This window comes from Morchella importuna (genome assembly GCF_003444635.1).
Source record: "Morchella importuna strain M04M26 chromosome Unknown Morimp01GS035, whole genome shotgun sequence".
Lineage (NCBI taxonomy): Eukaryota > Fungi > Ascomycota > Pezizomycetes > Pezizales > Morchellaceae > Morchella > Morchella importuna.
The window spans coordinates 395,303-411,377 of NW_025763432.1; the positions used below are offsets into that span (position 1 = coordinate 395,303).

At 44.5% G+C, this 16,075-nt stretch overlaps 4 protein-coding genes across 4 annotated transcripts; 3 read left to right on the forward strand and 1 right to left on the reverse strand.

Annotated features, from left to right (window-relative positions):
• Positions 1-102: 102 nt before the first annotated feature.
• LAJ45_09345 (uncharacterized protein) lies at positions 103-755 on the reverse strand (the record flags this gene model as incomplete). The annotated part of the gene is made up of 3 exons (XM_046118888.1): positions 103-223; positions 284-422; positions 476-755. 3 exons carry the CDS (start codon positions 753-755, stop codon positions 103-105), a joined length of 540 nt encoding a protein of 179 aa, XP_045967966.1.
• Positions 756-2,378: 1,623 nt separating this feature from the next.
• On the forward strand, positions 2,379-5,573 carry LAJ45_09346 (uncharacterized protein; the record flags this gene model as incomplete). The annotated part of the gene is made up of 8 exons (XM_046118889.1): positions 2,379-2,547; positions 2,610-2,648; positions 2,736-2,900; positions 2,963-3,051; positions 3,116-3,337; positions 3,417-5,384; positions 5,437-5,482; positions 5,554-5,573. The coding sequence occupies 8 exons, from the start codon at positions 2,379-2,381 to the stop codon at positions 5,571-5,573; spliced, it is 2,718 nt and encodes a 905-aa protein (XP_045967967.1).
• A 2,172-nt stretch (positions 5,574-7,745) lies between these two features.
• On the forward strand, positions 7,746-9,785 carry LAJ45_09347 (uncharacterized protein; the record flags this gene model as incomplete). Its single annotated transcript, XM_046118890.1, has 3 exons — positions 7,746-8,126; positions 8,183-8,413; positions 8,475-9,785. The coding sequence occupies 3 exons, from the start codon at positions 7,746-7,748 to the stop codon at positions 9,783-9,785; spliced, it is 1,923 nt and encodes a 640-aa protein (XP_045967968.1).
• A 1,015-nt stretch (positions 9,786-10,800) lies between these two features.
• On the forward strand, positions 10,801-14,341 carry LAJ45_09348 (uncharacterized protein; the record flags this gene model as incomplete). The annotated part of the gene is made up of 6 exons (XM_046118891.1): positions 10,801-12,091; positions 12,152-12,232; positions 12,288-12,424; positions 12,475-12,892; positions 12,943-14,070; positions 14,133-14,341. 6 exons carry the CDS (start codon positions 10,801-10,803, stop codon positions 14,339-14,341), a joined length of 3,264 nt encoding a protein of 1,087 aa, XP_045967969.1.
• Between the last annotated feature and the right edge of the window lie 1,734 nt (positions 14,342-16,075).

The window sequence follows — 16,075 nt, forward strand, 5'->3', positions numbered from 1 at the left end:
CGCATCTAAATACTGTGCGACACGCATGTCCAAATACTGCGTGACACAGTTCAAAATTAACTACACATATTCGTTCACTATCGACATGCGAGCCAGCGCAGGTCAATCTAAACTCAGCACCCCCATCTCTTCGTCTACAAGCTTAATGAACTTCTTGCTCCCGTTCTCTGGGAAGTGTGTGAACTCAGCCTTCTCAGCCTTATAAATGGCATTCTGTAGATCCCTATATATGATTGAGCTCATATACGATGGATGTATGACGGGCGAGGAAGGAGATACATACTCAACATGACCCTCGATGAGATAGCCCTGCCTTTCGAGCTCTTCAGAGAGCTCTTTTTGGTGGTTATCCATTAAGCTTTCATTGGGAACCACGATCAAGATTTTTTGATAGCGTAATGCATCTAATATTGATCCCGAACCTATGCGCCACGATCATCAGCATATTGTCCTAAGATCTTCCCCTTGAACTCACCAGCATGTGAGATGACCAAATCAGCCGCTGCAATCTCCTCTCTTATACTCTCAGCAAAATCAAATCCACTGACACTAACGCTGTGTCTTGATCCAATAGTCGCAGAGAGACGTTGCTCGAAAACCTGCCGGCCTGTGCCAAATTGTATGCGAAGGTCCGTGTATCCTAGTGAACTAAGCGTAGCGATCACTGTGGAGGATAGGGAGGCCGCGATAAGATCATCAAATGGTGCAGTAGCACCAACCGTCACGAAGGCAACTTTTGAAGGACGTGGTGTCATGATGGTTAGGACCAGTGGAGGTATTGATCTGAATGTTTGGTTGAGGTGAGGTCGGTCCCGAGGGAATGGAGACGGATGCCAAGAGATCTAAGGGTTAGTAACCAGAGGCTTAATCCAACCGTGCTTGTATTTAATTATACTTGATGCGGGAAAGGAAATATCAAGTCGCACTAATCATTCTGGGACTCTTCGGTCTCAAGTACCGGGGTTTTTAGGTGTTAAAAATTCTCGACCTGAGTACGTGCGCATGTAGGTACATGCACACCACCCACAGCCACATACGTACATCATATACTTAAGGAGTTCCTACGGCATCTCATCATTTTTATTTTACCAACATCAAGTTAACTTCTAGTTTTCTCCTTATTATTCAAGTTTAGGCGTGAGAATGCTCTTTTAAACATTTACTCATGAGTATTCTGGACTTTTTGTAGTATAGTTCTTGGTGTAAATAGTCTAACTATAAGTACTCGCTCTCCTCCATAAGAACCTGAAAATGCAGAAGAATAATTTGTATGGGTAACTACAATTCTCCATACAAATTATCCCTGTCTCTGTAACTTGCATGTTATGGGGGAGATCGAGCGAATAGTAGGCCATGGAATTCTTGACGAAATTAAGTACATGCACTTATACCTTATCCAGCCGGATAGGGCCAAGGCAATTTATGAGTCAGTAGAGAGAATTGATTTCTCTAGAACCGGGATTTTTTATTTGGGCAGGCGTCATGCCATTGCTCACCGTGTTTCAACATAATATAAGTGCTATGTATATAGAACACGCCATCGAGTCGAAGTATTAGTTGATTAAACACAAGGCAGTATCACTACTCTTTGCATTTCTCAATACTAGGGCTAAAAAGCCTTGAAGTATCAGATTTTAGAATACGAATGTCATATATATATTAAATTGTCGACCCGGAAACTTCATCGGAAGTACCCCGCGAGGCCAGACAGTCGCAATCCTCAACAGAAAGTGAATTTAAGAAACAGAGTAACTCTTCTCGATTTTTTTTCGGGGGGGGGGGGGGGGGATAGCTTTATTGGTTCTTCACTAAGAGAAGAGCTAGAGGCGCTTGAGTGGTTAGGCGACTGGCTGGCCTCGCGTGGTAATTCTTGCTGGAATAGAAGACAAAAAGCTGACTAATAAGTCTGTTTTACCATTGTTTATTTCACTTCCTAGAACACTCTCTAGTACTCGTAGGTTCATGACGTTTCCGAACACGACTGCTATTGCATGCCATACAAAAAAGCGCCAAATCCACCTTTTTGTATGTCATGCAATATTGGTCGTGTTCGGAAACGTCATGAATCTACGAGTAGTCTGAAGGAGAAGTTCTACTACTATAAATAGATACATGTAGTCATGACGAAGTAGATCATCCGCCATAAGATACAAGTGCTTTTCTTGGTGGCTCTCCAGCGGAAAGATGACTAAGCAGCAACTGGGCGCCTTAGTACCTACATGTATATGCATATATGTGCCTACTTTGTATCCTCTGGGGTCGGGGTTGAATAAATAAACCCGATAGAGTAATAAACTCATCGATCGGGCATATTTCGTCCAAATTTTTAGACTCATCCCTGTTGGCCTACGTACTCACTGAGTAAAGCATACTTCTCCATGCATGTGGTTGTGCATGATATGAAGCCGCAGCATGCAGTATTGCATAGACAGCTGTCATTTGAAGAGCTAGAGGATTGGGCCTCGAGCTCCACTTTGCGCGAAAAAACACAGGACCGCATCCCACCCAGCCTCACCTTCGCCATCGATTCATACTCATCGTTCCTTCGTGGCAATGTTGGGCGCTATTGCGCAGGCGAGAATTTAAGTGACTCTAACTTCGTTGTCCAGCTTACCAGCACATACTTATTCGTGGTCATATGAACGAAGGTATGTATGTATGAAGTAAGACTATCTGTCTGTACCATTCTAAATAGCTTCATGATTTATTACGGTCGGACTGATGCTCATCAATAGTTTCGTCAAGGCAGCGGGCCCAAAGAAAGTCAAAGAATCGACAAACTATGGCGGAGCGCGATGCCCAACCTCAACATAAATCCGAGAATTGGACTCTCGTGGAGTCCACTGCTGGGCGGGGTCGAGGCTCCGCGCTCTCGAGGGATTTGGAAGAGCCTCGGAAAAGTAAGCAGGGGGACATGGAACTATTTATCTTCAAAAGAACAAGGCAACCAATAAGCTTAGAGCGGTCAAGACGTTGCAACAGGAGTATCTGGAAGAAAGGCCCGGAGCAGGTTATTTACGGGAACTTCAGGTGTTAACGGTTGTGAGTGAGGTGAGTACCTAAATAAGTTTTGTGAGATGGTTAATAAGCTGTAGTTCTGATCGAATCCTGATAGCGTCCAGATCTGTTTGCAGTTTACTCTCGAGGCTATAAGGATAGTTCGAAGGATCTTGTCCCCCTTTCCACGGAGTTTTATCGGGATGGTGATTTGGAGGATTATCTCGAGGACCAAGGGGCATTGGGAGACGAGTCTGCTAAAAGGATTACCAAGAACCTTCTGGAGGCGCTTAGATTTCTACATGAGAAGGGAATAAGTCATCGCGATGTGAAGCCGGAGGTTCGGGTCCCTCCCTGAGCAAACTAAGACTAAGATTACGATATAAGGTCGGTTTTGATGATTTGCTAAAATGATGTAGAACGTCCTTATAGTATCTAAAGTTCCGCTGAATGTCAAACTCACCAACTTCGCAATATCAGTATTCTCAAAGCCATCAGGTGGCAGTGCAATAAACGTTCGACAAGGAACCTTGGCTTATATGGCACCGGAACTTTTTGGAATGTTTGGGAGGGAAATCGGATGCACAAATCCCGCAGACATTTGGGCATTGGGCTGCCTCTTATTCAAAATGTTCACACTAAAAACACCATTCATGGAACGACAGGCAGAGGATATGAGATCTACGAAGATTTCCACTTCGTCTGGTATCCTAGCTTCGTCTAAACCTATACCTACAGATATGAAACTATTGGTAGATTTCTGCAAGGGAGTAATACCTCTTCCAAGGGATTATTTGCAGTCCAAAGCGAGCAAAGAAGCCGTGCTATTCTTGAAGAAGCTGTTAGTGGCAGACCCAAGACGCCGAATCTCTGCCGCGGCTGCGCTAAAATCTTGGTGGATGATCGATTTGCAAACAGCTTCAGAAACTGGTCAGATTGGGGCGGTGAAGCAGCTACTTCAGAAAGGCGAAAGAGCTGACGCTGGAACGGCGATAGTATTGGCTGCAAGAAATGGACACATTGAGGCGGTAAAATTACTTCTAATCCACGGCCGCGGGGCTAGTGTTGGCGGTCAAAAAGCGCTTCAACTGGCAGCTGAGAATGGCCACGCAGATGTAGTCAGACTACTCATAGAGAATGGACACCGAAAGAATTGCCAACGAACGCTCCAACTAGCAGTAAAGAACGGACATGCTGAAGTGGTGGGGCTGCTCTTAGGAAGTGGGTTCGATGCTAACCCTTTGTATTATGGGCCCCTAATGCTTCAAGAAGCAGCGGGAAGTGGGCATCTCGAAGTCGTAAGAGAGCTTTTGAGAAATGGGGCGGAGGTCAATCCAACACCAGGAGAGCCTTATGAGCAAACAGCATTACAAGCAGCAGCAAGAAACGGACACCGTAAAGTTGCAAAGTTACTATTAAACGCTGGAGCTGACGTCAATGCCAAACCGGGAAAGCTCTATGGTCAAACGGCCCTTCAAGCGGCATTAGAAACGGGGCACTTGAGAATGGGGAAATTGCTACTAGTGAACGGAGCCGATCCTAATATCTGTTACCATGGGCCTACGACTTTGACAGCAGCAGCCGGAAGTGGACTCTACGACTGGGTGAAGTTGTTGTTAGATTATCGGGCTGAAGCCAATGTCAAACCAGGCGAGCGCAACGGAAAAACGGCGCTACAGGTAGCTTCAGAATTAGGGTACATAGACATAATCACATTACTCTTAGCCTACGGAGCCAATGCCAATTTTCGATATCATGGACCCACGGCACTTCAGTTAGCAGCTGAGAATGGTCATTTTGAGGTTGTCAGGGAACTTTTGGCGAAGGGAGCTGAAGTCAATGCCAAGCCAAGCAAACCCTTTGGAAGAACGGCATTTCAAGGGGCAGTGGAAGGTGGACATCTTTTGACAGCGAACCTACTCCTTGAAGAAGGGGCTGATATCAACGCCTGGTATTCTGGGTTCACAACACTGCGTTTTGTAGCAGGAAATGGGAATGCCAAAGCTGTGTCATTTCTCCTGACACATGGAGTCGATATCCACGCTAAACCAGGCAAGAAGTCTAAAAAATCACCGCTACAAGCAGCCGTGAAAAATGGTCACTTTTCGGTAGTTAAATTACTTCTCGAGGGTGGACATGTTACGCGTGGTCAACATACTTTGAGATTGGCGGCGAAGAAAGGGAGGGTCGATATTGTAAGATTTCTCCTGGATACGAACGTCGACGGAAAGCCCAGACATCGTGGGCATGCATTAGAAACGGCAGCGGCAAACGGTCATCTTGGAGTTGTACAGATACTATTGGCAAATATCAAGGCATCTGATGAACCATGGAAGAGTTATGGAAAACTCGCATTGGATGCGGCTATCGAACACAACCATGCTGGAGTTAAGAGGTTGCTACTAGATAGTGGATTCACACCTAGTCGGAGGATCACAGAGTCTTGAGACCTGCCACCTTGAGGCGTTCCAACTGGTACAATTGGGTAAGTCCTCGAGTATCAAATTCCTATACGATAGTATTCAAGGTCTAATATTCCTAAACCCTGTTATGTAGTAAAATCTTATAAAATCTGATCAGTTTTCTATATTATGATAAAGTTATCAACCACATATTAATTTGCGATACGTCACAAATTCCTTTAGTAATCAAATTTTTAGTAATTACAACGCTGAAAAAACCAGTAACTTTGAGTTGTTATCGGTAAATCAGAATGGTTCTGTTCAATTGTTGCGCTAGTTATAGTTGTTTTTGCGTCGAAGGTCTTAAATGTAGGGAGTATATTGGTCATATTATTGCACATGTGCACACACAACTACACCCCCAAGATAGCTTCTTTATTTCGCTTAGAATAGAAACCATCCTCTCTCACTGGCCATGGAAGAAGGAAAGCGGGAAGGCAAGTATCAATCTTGTAAGTGGCTTTGGCCTCAATATAAAATTTACTAAATGTTAGTTAATTAATCAGCGTCTGTCCTAATGAGGAGGTTTCGGTGGAGATAAAGGTATCCGCTGATCTATATTGTCTTCTAACCCTTTTACTTACACGGTGTCTAGTCTTGTTTAGTCAATTTAGTACGTTATATAAAATCTAATAATTGGGAAGGGCTTGGCAATTGGCACCAACTTTACACTGCACCTATAGAATAGATCAGCACAGGCCTGGGCACGAGGCTTAATACACGCTATCACTCGAATAGCTGAAAGTCGCGTGAATGCAAATAGATTTTAGCGTACGTTTGGTTAGGTAGGGAATCAATATGTACATGTAGTCACTATAGTTTTAGCTAGAAATAAAAGAATTTTTGATGCACTACAGCCACTCTGCAAAAGTGTTCGTGATTCCGATTTCGGGCTGAGACACTTCTCCATATATAACCGTGGCAGACCACCAAGAACCCCCAAGAGAAGACTTTCCCAGTGACCAATGTCGCCCAAATTAATGAAGAATAAGATCAATGGCCTATCTTCTTTTTATACATAGTCATGAACTATATTATATTTTTTTCGTTGTTTGCATCTCAACTTTAATAACATCAGTATTACCGGTGCGCCACACTGCGCACTGACATTAAAACTATATCACGAACACCTTTGCTGAGTGGCTGTACTAATGGGCTTACTTATCTGTAAGTAGGTATGAATATAGTTCCTTGGTCTCGAATTATAGCAGGATGCTTCTCTTGCATCGTGCTCCTGAGCATGCTATAGTCCTACTACATGTATCTATCTTCTAGGTCGGGGGCCGCGTTCTTACAAAGGCAACTTCAGTCCTTCGAAGCACTCCAGGCCTGCAGGACGAGCTTGGACACGTCCTCTACTATTGCATTCTGGTTCATGGACGTAGGTTCGGTGATAGCATGATATAGGAGAGATTAAATAGAGGTGTTATTTAGGAATTGAAGAATAGCTGGGACCGGGCTGTTGCGGTTGCAGAGCGTAGCTCAGAGATAAGATTGTGTAAGCTTGGCGTTTTGACCAGCAACGTTTAAATGCTGGAAAGACGCAAGAGTTGAAGAGACATACATACATGTAGCTATCTTCCTCTTTAGAGATGCTAGAACACCTTTTGGAGAGGGGTTGCGTGTAAATATATATGTGCATAGGCAGATCTAGAGAAGTGCAGAAAAGATGTTAATATAAACATTGACCCTGGGTTACCTACATTTTGGAGGAAACGACGAAACTGATTGCACGACGAGCATAAATCTATAACAGAGAGCAGTGATATCAAGCAGATATAGAGCTATTTCACTGTCTAAAACCCGGCTGCCCCCCTTTTCTGCCCCAGGTTGGCTACCGGCCTAAGGGTGGCTACATGTACTGTTTACCCAGTTGCAGTTAGAACCCCCTTATCAATTTTGATTTTTGTTTATCAGTTTTTGTTTGAATTTCCTGCAAATTAGCCATTTGCTACCCTGCAATCTTTTTGTTTTGTTTTCATGGGCTGCACCTCACTCCTTCTCTTCGTCCACCTCCTCTTCCCACCCTCCGTCTTCGGTCCCACCACCATCTCTCGCCATCAACTCCAATCCCCATCTCCACCACAACGTCCCTTTTGATCGTTCTTCTAAACCAACACTTTCTCTTGTTATCAGCATCGGGGCTGATTGCAGGTAGAAAGAAGTAATAGTTCTAGGCCAACCGAATATTCGAAGTTGTTCTGAGTTCCCCTCTCATCTTTGACATCAATTCTTTCGTATCTGACTTTCACAAGGTAATAAAAACCAAAAATCTTCATTTTCATCATGTCTGAAACGCCTGAAGATTCGGTCCCTCTTCTTACCTCACGCAAGGGGAATGAAAAAAGATTTGAAGAAAATCTTTTTGCCTCTATCCAAGATGCACGAACTTTGAAGTTAACTGTCATCCCGGACACCCACTTGAGCGTCCCCCCTAGCCCTATCACCCATCCTAGGGAATCTGTTTGGTGGATGCCTGCAAAGCGTGGGACTGATAAATGGCTCCACTGCAAAAAACTCAATCCCCAAGACACGGTCACCAAGCAAAAAACAGACAAATTTTTATCACCGAAAGTAAGAGCGGTCAAACGCTTTGAACCAGGTTCTATGAACCCTAACAAGCCAGGGCATGGGATCATGTTGCGATTGTTGAATATCTCTTCTCGCGTGAGTGACCTCTTCATGGAAAGTATTTTGCATCATTTGCTAATGAAAATATGTAGCGTCCGGACTTGTTTGTTCGTTTTTACGGGTGGTATGAAAAGAGACCTGGTGGAGAAGTATTTCTTGCCATGGAGTACTTCAAAGACCGTGACCTCGCGAGATACAAGGCTGTGGATTGTGGGGGTCATCCCATGGATCAAGGACTTGTGATTAATCTGACCAGGAAACTCCTAAAAGGCCTTGTGTATCTTCATAAAGAAGGCCTTGCTAACTTCAATTTGAGACCAGAGGTATGAATTCACTCCCATAAATGATATGAGTTGTAGTGTCCTAACAATGAATTCGATGCAGCACATACTCATCTCAAACAAAAAAACCCTGTCAGTCAGGATTGCCAACTTCGGAATCTCCATATCCAGGCCGGGCTTGGGACAAATCGAGTATCAGAATAGATACAAAGCGCCAGAGGCGATTGGAATTCTACCTACACCAATTACCCCTGCTGTGGATATGTGGTCTTTAGGCTGCATTGTTCATGAGATGCTGGCTCATCATTCACCATTTGTGGTCGTGCCAAAAAACTTCAAGGAAGAGTTTGACTGTTTCTCCGATTCGGTGTTCGCGCCCTCCGGGGATTGGAATAATTCCCCCAATGTTCGAGACCTTCGTCCAGAGCTTTGTAAGGGCATTTTCATATTCGAATATCGGGCCCTGCAAGAACTCGGGTACGATCTTACCTGTAGGGCTATTTCCTTTCTTAGAAGACTCTTTGTTATCGATCCAGCGCAGCGAGCTTCTGCAGCGGAGGCCCTGAACGACCTATGGGTATTTTCCGACCGCGAACTTCATGGTCAATTGCAGCAAATTGGAATTGACATTGATCCCCTTCAAGTCACAGAATTCTTAGCCACTTATGATAAAGAAGACTACATCCAAAACGGCAACGGCCTTATTAGTGCTCTATTGGCTGAGAAGATGACGCAGGATATCGGAAGCCTGGTGTTCAGGAGCGTTACAATGGGCTTCATAGTACTCACAGAAATGTTATTGGATGTTTACCGTGAGTCGCAAATGTCTGGGGGTCTTCACAGACCTGTTCTTGAGTACTTCCGGGTTGATCCCAGATTGCCCGGAAATGTTGAGCACTCCATCCAGTTCCAGTCTTTCTTGCAAAGAGCAGCAGGCCGTGGGAATCTCGCGATGGTGAAACTCCTTCTTAAGAGAGGCGTAAGCAAAGTCAATGAACCCCATGTGCCGAGCTTTGACCAGGAAAGGGTCAACCAAATTGGTCGTACTGCATTGCAGGCAGCGGCCGAAAATGGACGCCTCGAGGTAGTAAGATATCTCATCAAGAACGGTGCCGATGTAATCAATGATACACCCTGCATCAAGAGTGGTCGCACAGCACTACAGGCAGCAGTAGAGAATGGCCACCTTTCAGTGGCCATGGTGCTGTTGGAAAACGGTGCTGATGTAAACGCCCCACCAGCTGAGTACAACGGCCAGACTGCGTTGAACGCTGCAAGAATCAGACGTGACGAGCAGTTGTACAAAATTTTGCTGGAGCATGGAGCTAAGGACCACAGCACTGGTTTTGACGGCCCAGAGTGGTACGAGGAGCAGTTGGGGGAGGCTGCGCATGCTGCCGACTTATTGGGCTAAGGTCCAATTTTCGAATTTCAGCCGTAATTCGTACAAAGTTGGGTACGACTACAATACTATTAGTAAGTGCACCTCCCATCACTTGATTATAAATTCTTAGCAAAGCTTTGATACTTATTATACGTGTGCCATTCCTATATATAGTTAGCCTAGTTCTGCATGATCTTTTCCTCGATACGTGAGAATTGATATACTTTAAGAGCGAACAGAATAACCAGAGAGCTTCAAGACAGCATCTAACCCGTTATCAATCATGAATGTGCGTGTAGTTCCCAAATGAGCCCCAACTTTAAAGAAATATCTAACTTTTATTGGACATATAACTATCAGGAAACCGCAAATTGAGAAATATCTGGCAAAACAAGTTTAGGAGGATTTGGAAAAACAGAAAACAGAAAAAAACTTTGGGAGAGTGCTAGAAGGGTAGAACGCGCGAGTAGGAGCACATGCACACACATATATATTACTAGCAAGAGAAATAAGCTGGGTCAAAAGGTAGATAGAATATCTTCGTGAATCAAAAGCTACTATGCAGCATCCACACAGATTGATTCTCACATAACTGAAGAGACTTAAGGCTCGTCAAGTTGTAAGAGGCAGTTTAATCTTATAGATACGAGTCTCAGGGGGTTTCAAGTGCTGCCATTAAGCTTAAAGTGATCATGACGGATCACTTGGAGATGGGTTCGCCTGGCAGGCATGTAAGGTGTGGGCAAGAATGATCTGATTTCTAGTGGCGTCACTCATGGAATCTCACTACAGATCACGGAATATACACTCAAGGCTTACGAACAGAGTATAAGTTTTTCTAAACTAATTCCCAAAACCTTTAGCCATATCGAGTGATATTCTGTGTCTGAGCGATGACGTAGAATACAGATAAGATAAGATATCGATCTCATGAGGCTCTGCGGTAAGCTTCCACCACCAGATCTGATCCTATCTCAAAACCCTTTATACAGGAACCAGTAACCAGGAACCAGGAGATCTCAGGAACGTAAGGAAAGCGGAAGATATGTCGACCCTTAAACGCAAACGTGCATCTAAACCCTCTGGGCCTGAAGCCTCACCACCGGTCGCCACCGCCAGCGCCACGGCCCCTGAGCTCAAGAAGCCGCGGAAAACAACAACAAAGGGTAAAGCGCCTATAGTCAAAACCGACATACCATGGCCCGAGCATTTCAAAGAGCTTGAGAAAGTCCACCGAGCTCTCAATGTGGTCTTTACATTCTGTTGCACTAGGAAGCACCTGGCCACCACATTTGACAATCTCAAGTCTGCGGTTGAGGGTAATACCAAGAAAGAGCTAGTGGTGGAAGATATTGCACAGATTAAATTTCTCCTGCCGAAGAGTATACAGTTTATATATGTTGATGAAGAAATGCTGCAGATACATGTTATGGCCGCCTCAGCGAGTATGGATACACGTCGTGGACGAGTAACAGCGGCAGCTGAGGATGTTTATGAGGACCTTGGGAAGAAAGATAGAATAAAGAATACGAAGGAGGTTTTATTGTTTGAGTTTATTGATGGAGATCTGAAGAAGACGGCAACAAAAGGTGGCAAATCGAAGGAGGATGACTTTAAAATGCCGACTTTCTCAATGCCGCAAATGACGAAGCTGATCAATAAAAGGAACGAGAAATTTACGGCTGCAGTCAATACCTTCCTGGCTGAGTGTGCGGAGAGTGGGGTCGATGCTGTGGAAAGTATCAAAGCCCAATACCATCCGCATATCCCAGTTCAAACAAAAAGTCCAGTTGGATCAACGGCGGCGTCAGATTTGCCACTTGAAATTCCCAAAGAGAGGAAGCCAATTGCGGAAATAATTGAAGAGATCAAGGCCTCTGATTTATATTCCGATCAGATTGTTCCCAATGGGCATCGAATTTTCCCACCACAAAAAGCTATATTTGGAGACCTCACGTTCCAGCTTTCCCAGGATCTTGTTAACGCCCTATATACCGCACATAATATCACCAAGCCATATTCGCACCAAGCGGAGGCCATTAATAATCTTCACGATGGGCATCATGTCATCGTGTCGACCTCAACTTCGTCAGGGAAGTCTCTGATATATCAAGTTCCTGTTCTGCATGAACTAGAGAAAGATCCTGAAACAAGAGCTATGTTTATATTTCCCACGAAGGCACTGGCACAAGACCAAAGGAGAAGTTTAATCGAGGTGTTAGGTTATATGAAGGATGCCTTAGGAAATATAAGGGTTGAGACTTTTGATGGCGACACAAACATGGAGGACAGGAGAGCAATCAGGAACGAGGCCAGTGTAATTTTCACAAATCCCGGTACAAAGATCAGAATTAGAACCCATTCTTACTAGGACATGAAAGCTCACTTACGATTAGACATGCTACACCTAAGTATCCTCCCGAATGAGGAGCAGTGGAGAATGTTTTTGAAAAACCTGAGGTTTGTAGTCGTTGATGGTTAGCATAATCCTCTTTTGCCATTTTTAAGGAGTAGATAGCTGAGAAATAATAGAGTTGCATGTTTACAACGGGATTTTTGGTTCTCATGTAGCCTTTATCATGAGACGACTTAGGAGAATCTGCTCAGCATTAGGAAATAACAAGGTCAAATTTGTTTCCTGCTCTGCTACTGTTGCAAATCCAGAATCCGTAATTAGACCCCTCTCCACCACCTTATACACCGCTCACCCAATATCCAGCATATGCGTAAAATATTTGGGATAGACACCGTTAAATTGACCGAAGAAGACGGCTCTCCCGCTGGCCGGAAAGAGTTTCTCTGCTGGAACACGCCGTATAAAGATGTCAATGACCCGTCCGAAGGCCGCGTTGATCCGATATCGGAGTCTGCAAAGCTTTTTTCACAGTTGATCCTTCGTGGAGTGAGAGCGATTGCGTTTTGCAGAACACGGAATATTTGTGAAGGCCTGTTGGCGGCTGTGAAGAGTGAATTACAAAAACTGGAGAGACCGGAGGTTGTTGGTATGGTGATGGCATATAGAGGTGGATATACCCTACAAGATAGAAGAATGATAGAGAAGGAGATGTTTGAAGGGCGGTTGATGGGGATCATAGCTACCAGTGCATTAGAATTGGGAGTGGATATCGGGAGCTTGGGTGTGTTTGACTAAGTCATGCTCTTTTACTGGTGGTTACTAACCTTTTAGATGCGGTGGTCACGGTTGGATTTCCATATTCAATCTCAAATCTTCGGCAACAAAGCGGAAGGGCTGGAAGGCGAAATAAGGATTCATTATCAATTTTGGTAGGAGATTCATTTCCGACGGATCAATATTACATGACAAACCCGGACGAAATCTTCACGAAACCAAACGTTCAACTGCAAGTCGACCTTGAAAATATCCTCACCCGTGAAGGACACATTCAATGTGCAGCCTTTGAAATGCCCATAAAACCCGCCGAGGATACAATCTACTTTGGCGCTGACCTCCCATCCATCGCCGACGAAAGATTACTCCCTGGTGCCCTCGGCTTTTACCACTGCCACCCACGCTTTCTTCCGTACCCGTCCAAGTTAGTCGCGATCCGTGACACTGAAGATGGACACATCGCAGTCGTCGATGTCACCGCGCGGAGAAATCATGTGCTCGAAGAAGTAGAGCCCTCACGTGCGATGTTCAGTCTTTACGATGGTGCAATCTTCCTCCACCAAGGCCGGACCTATCTCGTTAAAGACGTTAGCTGGGAGCGAAAGCTCGCGCAGGTAGAGCTCGTCCATGTTGACTGGACTACCACTCCCCGCGACTTTACTGATATTGACCCAATCGAGACTGAGGCCATCAGGCAGCTTCCTGAGAGCCCGTCACGTGCATACTATGGCGCTATCTGTATCCGTAGCGTTGTGTTTGGATACTTTAAGATGGACAAGTGTAAGCGCATTCTCGACGCTGTAGAGGTTGACACCCCGCCGTTAGTACTCTATTCTAAGGGCATGTGGCTTGATATCCCGAGGGCGGCCTTGGACCTCCTCGGAAAACGGGGAATTAACGTGGCAGGCGCAATTCATGCAGCGCAGCATGCGATATTGAGCTTACTGCCAGGCATAGTCGTGAGCATGCCTGGGGACGTAAGAACAGAGTGTAAAGTGCCCGAAAAAGAATTCATGAAGCGCGAATCGGCGCGGAAGAGGCCGGGTAGACTGGTTTTTTATGATGCGAAGGGCGGTAAGGACGGAAGCGGGATTAGCACAAAAGCATTTGAGTTTATAGATGTGTTGCTGAAACAGGCATGGGAGAGAATCAAGAAGTGTGGCTGTGGTGCTGGTTGTATTGGGTGTAGGTTTTCCGTTGTGCCCATACCTCTTTTAGAAAGTTGACCTAATAATCTACCCACGCAGGTGTCACGAGCGAGCGCTGTAAAGAATCGAATGCCGTAATGTCAAAAACTGGCGCCTATATCATCATTGGCACACTTTTAAATCGGGAACTGAATCTTCCAGAAATCTCACTTGAAGAGCAGGAAACATGTCATGCTGGCGTAGAAACGGTTGTCTTTGCAGAGGAGGTAAAGCCTAAACATGGTGTTAAAATAGAGATTATTGCATAGTATCTCGAGGAAAGAGAACAAAAGGCTTCGGTATGATGGAAGTCTGCAGTACGGCTGATGCGGTGTGAAGTACTAATAACTTTATTTCCATTTTTTATGGGGACAGCCCCATATATGGATCATACATGTTCCCGCGCGATGTCTCCAACAAACGGATATGTCATGAAAGAGTGTATCTTTTTTTTTTGCAGGAAGGGGGAGCGGGGGGGCTCGGCTTGCGTGCTCGGAGAGATTAATTTGTCTATATATTTCCTCTGTTATAATAGAAATTCGGAGAGGTTGACAGAAAGTTTAGCAGTTCTAGGCAAGGATCTGCAAGGAGTCAATAAGAGGTGTCGTATACGCACTACGTGTACTTTATGTACTCCAGGTGCTCCCTCAACTCACGCGGATCGACAATTTCAAGCAGTGTTTCGACCGGGTGTGGCACATCGATATTTCAGAATCTTAGGTTATCTACTATCGCGAGATCCAGAGCAGGAAGTGATTGACGAGGGTTTTTATATTGTCTTTCACAGGACATGTTTCCGAACTATAGTATGGATTTTCTACGGTATCCCCCGTCAATGTGCTAGTAATGCAGCAAGAACCCGGTATTGGAAAGGTGGTCTCGGCGTTCTGTAGTAATACAGATGCTATACTACGCCAGTGAATATTTTTTTGTACTGTTCTACTAGCCATGATAGGACGAGATCTATATTCGGGAGAAAATATGATCGATATCGGAATATTTCCGGCCAGTATTGAAGCCTAGGAGAATCTATGTGTCTCGCTAGCGTCACTTAATCTCACTCGGCTTGGCGTTCTAGAATCTTGGGTTTGCAAAACGATTGTCAAATATACATTTATATCCAGCCATTAGTAGTCAAGTGCCGGGGAGTTCCGAGATTATCACAGTTGTTTTTCTCGGGGTATTAATTCAATTAGGTAATTCGATCCGCGGTTCTGGCTGTTTCTCTTTGAAGGGCATAGAACTATGAGCTTAAAAAGGTCCTATGCACGATATATAATTTATATGACCGAATAATGACATAAACCACATATAGTTGAGTTTGAGAAAGATATATACGTCTAGATACATGTAGTACAGTATTATAGAAGTGTAGTGGTAATGAACACGGAGATGATGAGCCAGATTAGGTGATAATGACGTGAGGTTCAAATTACGGATCGAATGTGACGGAATTGAATTTTGTTTTTCTATCATGTCCAACAAGAATTGAAAGCTGACTCGGTATCCGAGCTGAGCGGATTACACTATAAAAGCACCCCTAACCCGCCCAACTGCTCGACCTTTTTTTCCACTCTTCCAGGGGTGAGGGGACGTTTATACAACTTGTGATGGCTATTAATTATGGCTATTACTTGTGACTGCGAGTTATATACCCATGATTTACGATTTTGATACCCACGATTTACGGTCTTTAATACCTACGATCTTTAATGCCTTAATCTCTGATGGCTTAATATAATGCTTAATATCCGACTCACGTCGATGATGGTCACGTTTTGCATATACATATGCATGGTTCGTACATTCCTTCTTAATATTACCCTTTCTTACTTACTATATATCTCGATTACTGATTCTTTCTCTCCCAGTAGTATTCGCGACCATATATATGTTTACCTTGAACGGCAAAACTTCTCCTAAATCCTGGGTCCAGTGCGGGTGCTGGGCTGTCTTAGGATCCCCTCCGGCATGATATCTCAATGCCAATGTGGGTCGAGGTT